General features: G+C 42.7%; 1 protein-coding gene across 5 annotated transcripts; it reads right to left on the bottom strand.

Annotated features, from left to right (window-relative positions):
* Positions 1-4151: 4151 nt before the first annotated feature.
* Csp (Cysteine string protein) lies at positions 4152-10091 on the bottom strand. 5 transcript variants are annotated; one of them, XR_011442714.1, is made up of 8 exons: positions 9867-10091; positions 8220-8358; positions 8010-8162; positions 7811-7942; positions 6749-6811; positions 5952-6159; positions 5327-5521; positions 4152-5230 (listed from the first exon to the last, which is right to left on the bottom strand). XR_011442714.1 is itself a non-coding variant. In XM_017250567.3 (7 exons), exons 1-7 carry the CDS (start codon positions 9899-9901, stop codon positions 5208-5210), a joined length of 753 nt encoding a protein of 250 aa, XP_017106056.1. In that variant the 5' UTR covers positions 9902-10091; the 3' UTR covers positions 4152-5207. The 5 variants fall into 5 exon arrangements, 4 of the variants coding, with proteins under 4 accessions (XP_017106056.1, XP_017106057.1, XP_070135933.1 ...); XM_017250567.3 differs by lacking the exon at positions 5327-5521; XM_070279832.1 differs by lacking the exon at positions 4152-5230 and having other exon boundaries at positions 5276-5521.
* Between the last annotated feature and the right edge of the window lie 3992 nt (positions 10092-14083).

The following is a 14083-nucleotide window of genomic DNA, read 5'->3' as shown; positions in this document are numbered from 1 at the left end:
TGGCGGCCGCGAGAATGCCGAAATAGCTTTCGGTTTTCGCTTTTGTTTTCGCCGCCTCTTCCTGAGCGACCTGAGCGACCAAGGCGCAGTCGTTTCCAACTCGCACGAGTATTTCTGTTATGGTATTTCTATTCTGTTTTTATTTTGGCCCAACTAAGTTCCCCGCATCCTCCGTCCGGTTGCGGATCGCCCCGAGCTCTCCCCGAGGCTATTCGTTGGATGTGTGCTCGGGGCATATTTCGTTTGGCGTCATTATCCAATGCTCTTCATCAACTTGTCACTCACTACGAGCTACAAGGCGCCTTTGCCGGTCATGGACTGCACCACACCAGGAAAGAATCCACAACAAGAACTCATACATTTCTACATATGTGTGCATCGTCATCATCGAGTTCATCGCGATTTCTTGGGCATAGGGCCAAGTTTGTCTTTGCCTGTTTACGATTTCGCTTTTACGAAAGGGGCATTCGCATTGCAGGATTTCGAATGCTTTGAATTTTCGAATATTTCTAATGCCTTCGCACGCTTTAAGATTCGGGTGGTTTTCTCATTTTCCCCTCCTCGTTGTGGACCACACCACCCACATTGTATGTTAATTTTGAAGTTCGTGAAATGACTAAGCGGACCATATTGATTTTTTACCCCCTTTTCTTAGTTACTAAGTTGGGCGATTCTGGCTCCCTTTGGAGTTGCAGCACCACTCTCAATGAAATCCTGACCATGAGTCACCCTAATCTTCATGCACTGCAAAAGAGACACCTACGGCTAGGTGTATGCTCTCGCTTATTATGTAGCAGATTTTTTCAATATTATTATTTATAGACGGCCGAACAAGAGTAGAATAAATCCGTGAAAACAGGACGCCAATCAGCGCCGTCGTCACTTCGCCCGCTGGTAGTCCGAGTGGGTGGCACCGACTTCGGGGTGGTTGAATGGGACGCGTCACGTGGTGCCTAATGCGGTTACGGCAAATTAAAAACGTAAACAAACTCTGGCGCAGAAGGTTAACGTGTTTGGACGCCTCCTATTTAGAGGGAAAGACACGATACACATTCTACTGTCGAATCACCTTTATGGCTTTAAGACTTTATGGGATATGTATGTGCTTGGCAACAGTCTCACTTAGACTTAAGCTAAGCTTGGGCAGAACGGAAGTTTGCATACACTTGCGGTTAAAACGCAAGTCAGCATTATAGAATATAATCTGTGATCTTTAAGTAAGATCCTTACGAATATAATCTGCCGAATCTTCCCTAAGTGCCGATCATTAAGTTATCTGACAGCCAAAGGAACGGCTATCTCACTCATGCCCGATCTCAAATCGGAAGATTTAAATCCGGTAGACTAGTTTACAAAGATCAGGCAGAAAAACAAAGAAGGATTAGCTTATTTAAATTCACTAAGTAATCTTGATTCAAACATACTTTTAACGATAAAGAAGTTTTTTCAGAATCTTGTATTCTAAACTTCTTATTAGTACAGGAATTATCGTAGCTCCGGCCTTGTAAACAGTACGGGTGCAGCTCGTCCCGTATGAGGACAGCCGGCCACTGATATGTGAAAGGTTTCACTTAATTGTCTTGTATAGTAGTATTTTGTAGTCTAAACATGTTATCAATTTTATTAAACCTTCCACATCCCACTTATCATCTACTTTAAAACGCTCTAGGCGATGTTCAAAACGTTGCATACTTTTAAACATTATAATACCCACTTCGAGAGTCAGGTTACATTTAAATTATTAAATCGATGTTAAATTCGATATTAAATCTGCCTGGCAAAATTGTTGACCAAATAAGATTCATGTTTAGTGTCCCACCAAAGCGGAACAAATGCAATCATTTCTTAAATACTCACAGACTGACAAATGGTCCGCGCAGAGACGGCATGTCCCGTCGCCGGTTCAGGGGCGGCGAGAGCGACAGCGACAGAAAGTCCTGCTGCGCCTTGTCCTCGTCGACGATGCTGGTTGGGGTGCTATAGATGCGCGTTGTTGGCAGGTAGCCAATCTGCTGCAGAAAGTCGTCGCGGTAGGAGAGCTTTGTGGTCGACTGCGAGGACGTCAGAGGCAGCGCCAGTGGGGAGCCTGATCCGTAAAGAGGAGCTATTGGCAGTGCCGCGGTCACCGTCGACAGAGACAGCGGAGATTGATGCGCAGGAGAGTAAAGGCCACCACCTCCCACTGCGCCGGCACCTGATCCCGACTCAGACCCGTTTCCGATGGGGTGGTGATGCAGGTGTAGGTGGTGAGGTGTAGTCGCCGCGGGCAGTGGCCCGTGGAAGTGGGGGTAAGGAATGACGTGGGTAGGGGCTCGCGACACGTACGGTGGTGTGATGATCTTATCGTCGAAGCTGCGCCGGAAACCGAATCCCTTCAGCGTATTGCTGTAATTGCGGTGAGAGAGTGGCGAGCTGCCCAGATCGATGCTGGCCGCCGGACCCAACATTCCAGCGGTGAGACCTCCGCCGCCGTGTACGGTTTTTCCACTGGCAGTCGCCGTGGCACTGCCCAGCATGCTCAGGGCGGGCGATGTCCGCAACTGAGGGCTGCCTCCGCCTCCACCCCCTCCGCTTCCGACTCCAGTGGCCGGCACAGCAGGCGTCGAGGTGGAAAGCGGAGGTGATATGGCGCTTAGGGTGGAGATGCCACTGTCACTGCTGCAAATGCCGGCCGGCAGAGATGGCAGCGAGGTCAGTGGGGTGTTGGTGGGCGAAATGAGGTGGTGCTTGCCGTTGGCGGCGCCCACGAGGCCGGCCAAGCCGCTGCTGGGCAGTACAGGAGCCAGGATGTCGCCTTGTCGCTCCGCTTGGGCCTTGCCTAAAGTGAGCTGGGGCCAAAACAGGTCCTTGTCCTCGTCCTCGTCCTCGTCCACGTCCGCGCCCCCTATCTCGTTCCAGTCCTTAGCTTGGGGTGACTGACGATCCGAGTGGTGCTTGGACTACAGGGCAGCCGATGGGGAGCAGCTACTTCGCTTCTTTGTCCTCATCGCAGGCCTGCTGCTTCCTTTGTTCTGGGACTGGGCCCGCTCCGCGAAGCATACTTTTGTGCGTAGGAAAATCGATGAGTTCCCGTGCCCAAGTAATTTTTTAATGCATTTTTAGAAGCGTTTTTCTCGCATTGTAACCTAAATTGCGCATGAAAAAGTAAAACGAAAACCGACACACACATGTGTACAGTCCGATACACGCTCACTCACACCGAAACGGATACTGGAGCACACACACAGAGAGCCACCGAGTGGGGAATGGAAATTTTTTCACGACTGATTCTGCCTTTGATTTGGCTTTCTCGCCCTGGTGCCCCGACCTGCGTCCGGAACCAAGTTAACAGCCTTAATTCGATTTATTCCCGTTAATTAGATCGAACACGTAGCTCTGCACTTTTATTTCGTCGCAGGAGTAGCATCGGGCCAGGAGCAGCAGCCAGCAAAAGTCTTCTTTTTGGCGCAATCCCACAAAAGCTCCGCGCGACGAACTCTCCCTCGGACTGCCTTTCGGCTTCTGAGCCACCAGACGGATGTGGCGGTGGCGGCGAAGTTTCTAGCGCCTGCGAGAGAACAGGCGAGAGATGTGGCGCTGCCGAGCGTCCGTGGAGCGCATGTGCCGGGCTGCGCGGTTACTACTCGGAAGCAAAACAAAGCCAGGGAGGAGTCAGGGCAGTCAGCTGTCGCCAACGAGGGTGGACGGAGACGGGGAGGAAGCAGCCACAATGCTCCAGGCACCAGGCAGCGTGCAGCCAGTTTGTTTACCATCCGGAGAGCGGCTGGTTCCGCTGCACAGTGCTCCGCCACGAACGGGCCATACCCTGGAGTTGCCGCTGAAACCCAATGGAGAGAAACGAGAGAGGACGACTCACCGGCGGATTCGTATGGTCAATTTATTGATCTCGAGTTCTTCGTGTTTACCAGAGTACAATCGCAATTCGGAAACAATTTTAAATTTTTGTATGTAGATTACTCTTAGTAGCTTTAATCTTGACTTGTATGAACAATAAATATACACGCAATCCGGAAATCGTAAATACTATTAATTGAATTTGGTTTATTCAAGATTATTCAGTTGATCGAAACGGGCGACTAAACCGAGCCCTGGACAAGACATCCACAGCCCCGCCAGGCAAAAATTTATAATTACGAATAAAATGAGTAGTATTAGGAATATAAAATTTAATACAGCTGGACTATTCGCATTCATTTACATTTCAAAGCGGGCTAACCATTTACCAAACAAAAAAAGTTTAATTTAGAAACAAAGTTGGAATATATGTACGTGTACGTGCTATATTTACGGGTTACAATTGAACTTTGAATACTCGTATTTAAGATTTATATATATATACGATTGAATACATAAATGGGGGAATATTATAATACGTTTAATTGGTTTTCAATTCTAGTTATTTGTATCGTGCCCCTCCACTTTGGGAGTCCTTTTTCAGTTTATAATGCTTTATTGTTTAACCTGACTTATTTACATTTGCATTAGGATCGGATCGGAACAATCAGCTCGAAGCGCCGCTTAATAATTCTTTACATGACAGGGCTCTTGCTGTAACAATTAATTGCAAACTAACAGAAACAATAGGTGACAATGGACTTGGCGTATGATCCAGCTACACTAGACAGACGATGACACAAATGCGAGCTAGGTACACCCATCATATACATAACATAATTAACATACAGTGCTTCTTGTATTAGGCGATTCCACAGGAGGGAGTGTCCTACTCCTATCCACGTCAACCCAAGTGACCGTTTCCCAAGCAAATGTCTGATGATTAACAATTTAAAAAAGCCACAATCGTGTGTTTGATACAGTTGATCGGTGTTGGTGATATATTATGTATGGTAAGCCGCACTTTGGCCCTCGATTTTAGTCGGTTTTGCTGAGTAGCAGCCTCTAGCCATGGAATAGTGGAAACGATTATGAGGGGTGGACCAAGATCAACCTGACTACCGCCTGCACCAGTTGCAAGCGCCGTGGTAAGACTGTTTAAAATTAAAGCTAAGAGCTATCTCTTACTATAAATACAATGATTTATATGTTATCTCGCTTCAACATATCGCTCATCCTTAAAACAAATCTATTTATAAATTAATCTGGTTTTTCATTTAGCTTCAACTTAATTGTTTTTGTTTATGTCTGTGTCAGTATCGGTATCGTTACATACGCATGCACTTGGGACTTGAATCAAGCGCTGCACTTGGCTAATATTTCTGATTGACCATGTCTAGAGGTGAGAAGAGAGGAAAGAGAGAAAGTAGAGAATGATAAGTGCGAACAAAATAAATGTAAGATTTATATAATAAATAAATGAGGAGCGAACCAAACAAAGAACAAATTAAATTTTCAGTCATGGCAGTGTTCCTTCGTGTCTTGATGACGCAGTCAAATGGAAATAACTTCATGGTCCAGTTCAACCAAGCTTGCAAATAAAACTAAGGGGCAGGCAGTTCGATATAACTTTCATTTTCTTCAGATGGCCCTCAGAAGAGCGGATTGAAAAACGGCTGCTGCAGACCTATGGAACGGAAGGTAAAGTCAATAGATCTGGCCATGTCAACACGGGCAGTGTGTGTGAGTCGTCATGCGCATTTGGGTTTCTGGATCTCATGTTCGCCCAGACGTGTTGTGGCTGCCTGTGTGAGTTTGCTTACACGGGTGATGTCTAAAAATATATGTCTTTGTGGCTCAATATAAGCGCACTCCAATACAGAGCTTATATTCTAAGGATGTGCCATACTGTAGAACTGGCCTTGTGTTATCAAGGATTGCGGAACGGCGATGCGTCGGTTTCAGTGATAGAAAGTTACAATATTTGTTTGAGTTGGTGTGAATTATGCACAATAACATTTTCGATGGTCAAAGACGCTTTGTTGGGTTGCTAAGCTGGCCACTCTCCCTAAGGAGCCTGGATGAGGGGCGGACTTCCGGATTACCCATTTATATACCTGGTGTGTAGGTGGTCTGCTCCGTGGTGTTTAGCGATGTGTTCTCGTTGGCGGCCACAGGTGCGCCGGTGAAGGGGTTGACGCCCACGGCTGCTCCACTGGGGGGCGGCATGGCGAAGACAGGCTGTCCACCGGCCTGCTCCCGCGGCTGTGATGTAACAGGGGCGCCTCCCGATCCAAGATTCACGTCATCCAGATCAACGTCCTCCTGCGGGATACGCAATAAGTGAGTTAGACTTGCGATTTTAAATTTAATTGTGGTGGCAATTATTTGCCATTATAGCAGAGTTCTATTAGCGTTTTTAGTCAAAGGAATGGTTATCACTATAAGCTTTATCTACAACTAGCCTACTCTCATTACTACAGGTACTCTTCTACGATTGCCTGGGTATGCGCAGTTATGAGGTTACGAGAAAGCTTCATGCCAAATGCTAAGAAATTATAGTCAGCCAGATAAGAGCGGTTGAATGAAAATCATAAACATTTACCCAAGCATTTACAGCAATGGTATCAGGAGGTGCACCCTCTCCCACAAACTTATCAAACATATTCGCCTTTCGTCATCTCTCATCTGTGCCATCGAACGACTTAATTTTCGACTGATTGTTAGTGGGACGTGTTCTCTTGGAACGAATAAATTTTGACTGGTCACCGGTTAATTTCGGTGGATTCGAATTGGGTTATTGGTTTAGTGTTAGTTAGTTAGTGGTTAAGTGGGCAGGCAGGCAGGTGGCGGCGACGTTTTTCCGGGTTCATGCCGTACTCGTACTGGTGTCATTTTCGAAACGCATACTTACAAGACGTGGCGTTTGTCCCAGGTGTGGTGGCAGATCGCTGGCCTCTCGATTGCCATCGGGGCGCTGACGGGCGCGGGGCGAGAGCGAGTGTGTAGGTGGTGGGTGGTAGTAGGTGGTGGATGATTCGATCGCAAATATTGAGAAAAAAAATTAAACAAAACAGAAACGTAAGTCGTCGGCTTCTCGTGGATGGCTTGCGACTCGCTGTCGCAAGCAAACAAACAAATAAAGGAGAAATTCTATCAGAGGTGCCGGTGCCGGTGCGAACAAAAAACTGAATATGGAATGAGACACTTAAAAAACAAGAAAAGCAATCGTGGATGGAAAAAAAATCTCAGTCTCTGTCTGGTTAGTGGATTGGCCAACCTCAGTCACGGTAAATTCCAACTATTAATATTAGATTCAATTTACATAGGAAAACTGGGGGATATTGAGAGCATTTGATGTAGGTGGAAAACTAACAGTATCACGATGACATTAGACAGAACTTGGTTGAAAAAGTTTGTGGGTGGGTTAATTATGATTACCTTGGGCCTCAGACCACAGTCTCTGGATGTCTCTTGTAAACTTTCGAGCTCTAAGATGTGAGTACAAAGTACCGAACACCGAAACCAAATTCAATACTTACCCCAACGTTAACTTAGAACATAGCCGTGCAAACTGGGACTCAAGTATTCATAAAGATTTAAGCTAAATCAAACAAAGAAGGCAGTGTGCCAAGAAGCTAGATAGCTATGTGAATTATGCTACATAATGGTATTGCGTTTATTGATATGTTAGGCTAGCTGGGAAGCATGCGAAGCGCTCAAATAAATGCCCTGCGCTTCGCACACGCCTCCACCTTACGGACACCCTCACAAAAATCATCAAAATGGAATTTTGTTCGGTTTATGATAGATCAGAATGGAGTGGATGAAAGCATGCGTTAATAGATCTTTAAGATAAGCTCTGCATCGGATTGGTTTTCTTGTTTTCTCGTTACTAAACTAAATCATAATGGAACCAGTTAGTAGCGGGTGGGTCGGGGCAAGGCAGGACTGAGTCAACTCATACATCACTCACATTCAGATGTGCATACTGGTCGTGCGACTCGTTTACTGGCGGCTTGAACTTGCCGCAACAGAAGTTGCAGCAGCAGCAACAACAGCAGCAACAGCAGCATCCAGTTACTATGGCGCAGCAGAAGAACAATGCCTGCAATAAAGATTAAACATTATTCCACCTATTGATTGGTTCTTGAAGCCTGTGCTTGATATCTGACCTTAACTGCCGGCGACGTTACCACAAAGTACGCGTTAACGTTCTCCTCGCCAAACTGCTCAGCAATGTACAGGCCAAGGGATCCATAGTTGTCATATATGTTACGCTTAGTCTGATCGCTCAATATCGAATGCGCTCGGTTCACCTCCTTGAACTGCGGAAAATAATTTAGCGTTGGGCTTAGGGTCTCAACAGGTCTCTTACGTCTTACCTTATCGGCAGCATCAACATTGTCGGGGTTCTTGTCTGGGTGGTATTTAAGTGCGAGTTTTCGGTACGTCTTTTTGATATCGTCTCCGGTGGCTGTTTTAGGAAGTCCCAGGATTTCGTAAAGTGAATCGCCAGATGTGCTGCACGCGATAGAAAACCATAATTACCATATGTTAAGGTGTTATATCTGTTCACGGGGGCTATTCATATGTATTATTTCTATTTTTCAGACATAAATCTTTGATTTCAGGGAAGCCAATGGTTATTAAGGTTCCAGGAATATTGTAAAAGTTACAAAGTACGGTTTTTAGTCAGATATTTGAAAAAACAACAAAATTTATGTGCTTGAATGTTATAGTTTTCATCCCATTTCGATTAGGGATATTTAGATGACTTTTTTATAGTAAATATGGGTCTCCGCGCAACAATTTAGGGTCTTCCAAGGTCCATCAACCCACTGCGATTCATATAAGCTTGAAACTGGAATATAAACCTATATATTGGGTAAGTCACATGGGCCACATGTTTAAGTCCGGCTAGCGATGAGTCAGAACCGGCGGTTTTCCACTCCAGCAACAGTTTGTTGCGCCGTGACACGCAACGGTAACTCGTTAACCAACACCTTCTCCCTCTGGGGCAGCCCACCCGACTCCAGTTTGGAAGGAGTTAGCTGTTGGACTTACGATGCAAGGGCGTCAAAAGCGGCAAGAGTCGCGTGAGATTGCAACCTTCCGCTTTCACATCATATGGATTTTCTGAGGCAGGTGGGCATGCATGCAGAGGTCTCTATTTATAAGCCAAGAATATGGAAGGCCAAAGTATAGGAAGGGTTATTCTGGGAAGCCCCGACCACGGCAGTATGATTACCGCCCTGGCACACCCACTGAGAAAGGGATTTTTTGAGCTGATAAGACAAGAAACGCTTAAGTGAGAGTGAGCCTCAATAGTTCTGCACAGTGTGTTTTGGACCAGGACGATTAGTGACTTGAGAGGATAAGGGCACTTATTATTAGGGGGCGGATGGGTGGTAGCCAGGGCCAAGGACGACGGCAGTCGTCACGAAGGCGCAGCCAGCGCCAATTCGCGTTGCCTTGAACAGGCCCCAGAACTGGGCCAACTGAAAATAGTTACTGCGGCCATTACTCATGGCGGTCGAGTAGGAGCCAAGATAAGGAATTTGGACTGGTATGCGAGGTAGTGGATCGCGATTGGGGCTATCGCAGATTTGAATGAAAAGGTGTACCATTCTCAGAGAGCGAATCAAGGGCTTATAGAATTCGCCTTGTAATGATGACTGATGCAGCAGCTCGACCTTGGCCTTGCCCAGGACGAAGTCGCTTAGCTTTGTTTTTCTGCAGCTGGCTCCAGTAGCAGCTGCCCGTCTCCCTGTCACGCACCCACCCCGACCCGGGCCGAATTCCTGGCTCTCGGGAGAGACGGGTCGCATCCATACATCCATACCAAAGAATGCCCGAGTCGTACAACTTCTGCCGCGAAAAATCAATTCGACGCCGACTGCGCCGCTACCGCCTGCGCGCAGCTGCTTGTGTATGTACTTTGCTGACTGGTCGGTAGTGGCGTGTGTTAGTATGCGAGCAGTTGAAAAAAAAAAATGTACGGCCAAGGGTGCAGTGCGAATTTTACTTACGAGAGTTTCCTCTTATCCATGCCAGGTGCACTCATTGTGATTTTATTACTCGGTGTCTTTGCGGCTGTCAATGAATTTATCACTTGCACTCGCTGTCACACGCCCTGGACCGTCAGCCAAGCACCACTCTCTCCGACGTGTTTTATATTTTTATTTTTTCTATTGCAAATTGCTTTACTGCCGCCGTTGCCTTCTTAGTTTTTTGTAGAGTGACCGTCTTCAAGTTCTGGACAGAGATACCCGCTTAGCCATTTTAGCGCAAAATTCAGCTATTTTTAAGGGTCACAAATTAGAACAGTCATTCTGGCTTTTTTACAGCTTTGATCGGATACTTTTTATCGAAGTCGATATTTCAAGGAAAAATATATGTTATTATGTTCGATTTTAAAAACAAACATTTTCTTTTTGCTTTATGGTTAATACATTTTATGCAGAAATTCTTACACCCGCACTTGGTTACTTTTAACTTATGGTCTTTAGTTCCTCTAAAAATATCAGGCTTCTCTGATGTTAGCTGTTTTTGTTTTTTAGCTGTTCAACTTCTTTTAAAATTTCTTTTCTTTGTAGTAAACTTTTACTTTTAAGATCCAGTTTTTTAAATTATCTTTTTCATTATATCATTCAAAAGAGTAAAGTTCATCATTGCTCACGTTTAGAAAGCACATCTTTATTCTGCCAATATATAGATTTCACATCATTTTTATATATGGATATCAAATTGTCAACGTGACCAGTAAGAGTAATTTTAAAATTTGAATTAAGAACTCAATGTGTAAAACCGTTAAATTAAAAGATTTTTCTGCGTTTTCTCTGAAGGCATTCAAATTTCGAAAAACGTTCTGAGAATGATTTGCGAATTTTTTAAAAAGCTACCATTTAAGATCAACAAGCTTTCAAAAATTGTCTAATTTAAATATAAGCAAAAAACAAGAAACTAAGTGAATGAATGACAATATAATTTAAAATTTTTGGTAAAAGTGTGCAACGCAGTGAAGGAGACATCTCCGACCCCAAAAAGTATACATATATATTCTTGGTCAGGATCACCTCCTAAGTTGATATGAGCATGTCCGTCTGTCTGTTTCTACGCGAACTAGTCTCTTAGTTTTGAAGCTATCGTCTTGAAACTTTGCACACACCCTTCTTTTCTTTGCACGCACTATATAAGTCGGAACGGCCGGGATCAGCCGACTATATCCTATAGCTGCCATATAACTGATTGATCGGAAATGCTATAACTTTGGTGTTTTTAGAGTTAGAGAGTTCAATGAGATCTATTTTTGGCAAGACATTACGACATGCCAAATTTCATAAGGATCGGCAGACTATATCCTATAGCTGCCATATAACTGATAGAAAGCTGGAACTTGGTACAGATTCTATTTTTGGTCAGTTGATCCAACCTACAAATATCATAAGGATCGGCCGACTATATCCTATAGCTGCCATATAACTGAACCATTGGAAATGGTTTTTGGTAGAAATACCAAATTTGGTATTTTTGAAGATAGAAGCTTGGGAATTTTTTTTAGATATTTTATTGTAATTAATTGGTTTTATTCTGACATTCTCATAAGAACCTGCCAACTATATCCGATTTTTGCGCTTTATATATCCGGTTTTAACTGCAAGGGTGTATCAACTTCGGCTACGCCCTAAGTTAGCTTTCCTTTCTTGTTTTTCTTTCAGTACGACAGCGATATCTGCGACATCCCCAAACTGAGAAGGAAGGAAGGAAAGATCTTCCATTCCTGGACCTGAAAAATAAATAACTGTCTTACCATGACTACACCAACATTTTGGATATAGTTTGTAAGAATGCTAGGCATTCAAATAAATTTTTTTTTAAAATAAATAACAATAATAATAAAAATAAAAAAAAAATAAATAAATAAAAACCAACAAGTTAATGAAATCCATAGATAAAAATTATAGAAGACTGTTGCTGAAATGTAACTTAAAAAATTTCATGGATGAATCGGTCATGTCTCACCGAACACCTCCATCAGACCAGTGTTCAAATAGTTTTTAGTTAGTCCAATGTCCCAATCCAATTGATGAAAGCCATATTGAGGCTTCCCTCAAATGTATTAGGGAAAAATGTCAATCCGGCAATTTTAGTTTACAAGTTCACGTGGAAATGTATTTACAATTTAAAAATAAAATAAGCAATACATTTTCTAAAAGCACCTTTTAGAGCACCTAGTTTGTTAAAATTTTTTCTCACTAAACAACTCATGCTTCTTAAACTCATTCATAGCCTATGGTTTTTAACCTGAACGGACTAACACATCCGATCACTTCGGCGATCGATGGCGGATGATAAGATGAGCTTTTCTTTTTTCCATTGATTGGCAAGTTTGATTTGTCCATGAGTCACCCGGTTTAATCGATAGTGGCATGAGTCACCCGCATGAGTCATCGCTTACCGTATGGCAGCGATATTTCCTTAGTATTTTTAAGTGTTTCAGTGTTGTTTCCTTAGTATTTTTCAGTTTCAGTGTTGTTCCCACCTTGATGTTTACTAATATTAATGTCCGTCAAATGCTATGCATTTGTAAAGAATTGAATAAATGATTGTTTTTTCTTACTTTGAGCGGGTTCTACACTCTTTAAGAATCTTGGGGTTGGGTTTGAAAAATTGCCCCATACTGTTTTGAGGTGAAAATTCTGGTGAAATTCGAATAAAAGTGAGCCAACCCGGTTAACAGCCTATACAAAAATTAACCCAAAACATGGTTTTTAAATTGTGAAGCTCTCAGGGAATGCGCCCATATGGCCGGTAGGGAAGTCGATGTAGGACCTTTTCAAGTATGTATGAAGAAAAAATCATAAAAATCGCTCACTACAATTTTGAGAAAAACGACTTACCATATCCATATATTTTGACTGATAAGAGGAGCGCCAACTAGTGAATTGGAACCAGTCCACAAAAAAGTTCATTCAACTTGTTCCAAAATAAAAGATGGGCTCTGTTAGGCTTATTGGGTTCTTCACAGAGGATGCGCCACATTGCACGGTATATCAGTAAAAAGCTTATCGTAATGGTACACCCTTGAAAAACAGAATGTTATAAAACAATTTTCATCCACATCGCTCCCACAGATTAAAGCAGGGACCGTAATCCTTGAGTGATTTTTGAGTGATATTTGATTGCATATGTATCTCCTTAGAGCACCATACAGATACCATTTGGTACCATGATTTTTTCACTTTCACCCTTTCTTACCATTAAAAATTAGACAAAAATAAATATGAAGCAATCATTTTGAATGAAAAATGTTCAATGTTCTTTCATTTGTTTAATCTAATATAACGGCACCGTTAGTCATTCACCAACAATCTTAGGTCGGAAACTCATTTGCTACCCGGTACAAATAAGGATATTGGAACTGTTGATCGTTCCAGTACTCCATTATATCCGTATCCAGACTAATAGGCTTTGGACTATTATTATCGGTCTCCGATCCTTCTTTTTTAATGTCCTGGAGGTGTTCATCATCTTCGGCTTCGTCTTCAGAGGGAACCTCTATTTCATTTAAAACAAGAAGGAAAAGCTAACTTCGGGCGGAGCCGAAGTTGATATACCCTTGCAGTTAAAACAGGAAACATCGGAAAAAGTTGGGCTATTTTAAATTTTAAATCATAGACAGACATGTTTTCGGACTTCCGAGGAAGCTTCCTTTGGTCTTAAATTTTGGCTTATCCTCATTCTGTGCATCATCAGCCTTGTACATTTTTTTCGATAATTTTTTTTTCATAATAATCTTTGACTAAAAAACAATAGTTTATCACCGATGTTTTCTTTACTTTTCACCAAACCTAAAAAAAAAAATTTCAATCATTAAAAATCCATAATTTTCGTGATTAGTATTTATTGATTTGCTTGTTTTATAAGTACAAAAAATTTCCCGTTTTATTATGTATTTAATACATAATCTTAAAAAAAAGAATTTCAATTTTTTAAATTTTGAACATGTATGTTCTCCCACTGTAGCTAATTAAAAACTTTCTTTTTGGCATCAATTTTTTAATAAATTTTTTTATAAAACATTTTAACAAAGGTTCAAGCTTAAAAAAGGTTTACTCACATTTGTTTAAATAATTAATATTACTTAAGCAAAGTTTGTTTCCTCGGGTTGTAAATTGTTTTTCTCGGTTGTGTTTTCTCGGTGTTCATGTTTTTTGGACTTAATATTATTGTTCTATTTTGTAGG

Source organism: Drosophila bipectinata, chromosome 3L (assembly GCF_030179905.1).
Source record: "Drosophila bipectinata strain 14024-0381.07 chromosome 3L, DbipHiC1v2, whole genome shotgun sequence".
Classification (NCBI taxonomy): Eukaryota; Metazoa; Arthropoda; class Insecta; order Diptera; family Drosophilidae; genus Drosophila; species Drosophila bipectinata.
The sequence above is the reverse complement of the archived record's forward strand: the minus strand, read 5'-3'. Positions and strand labels throughout refer to the sequence as shown.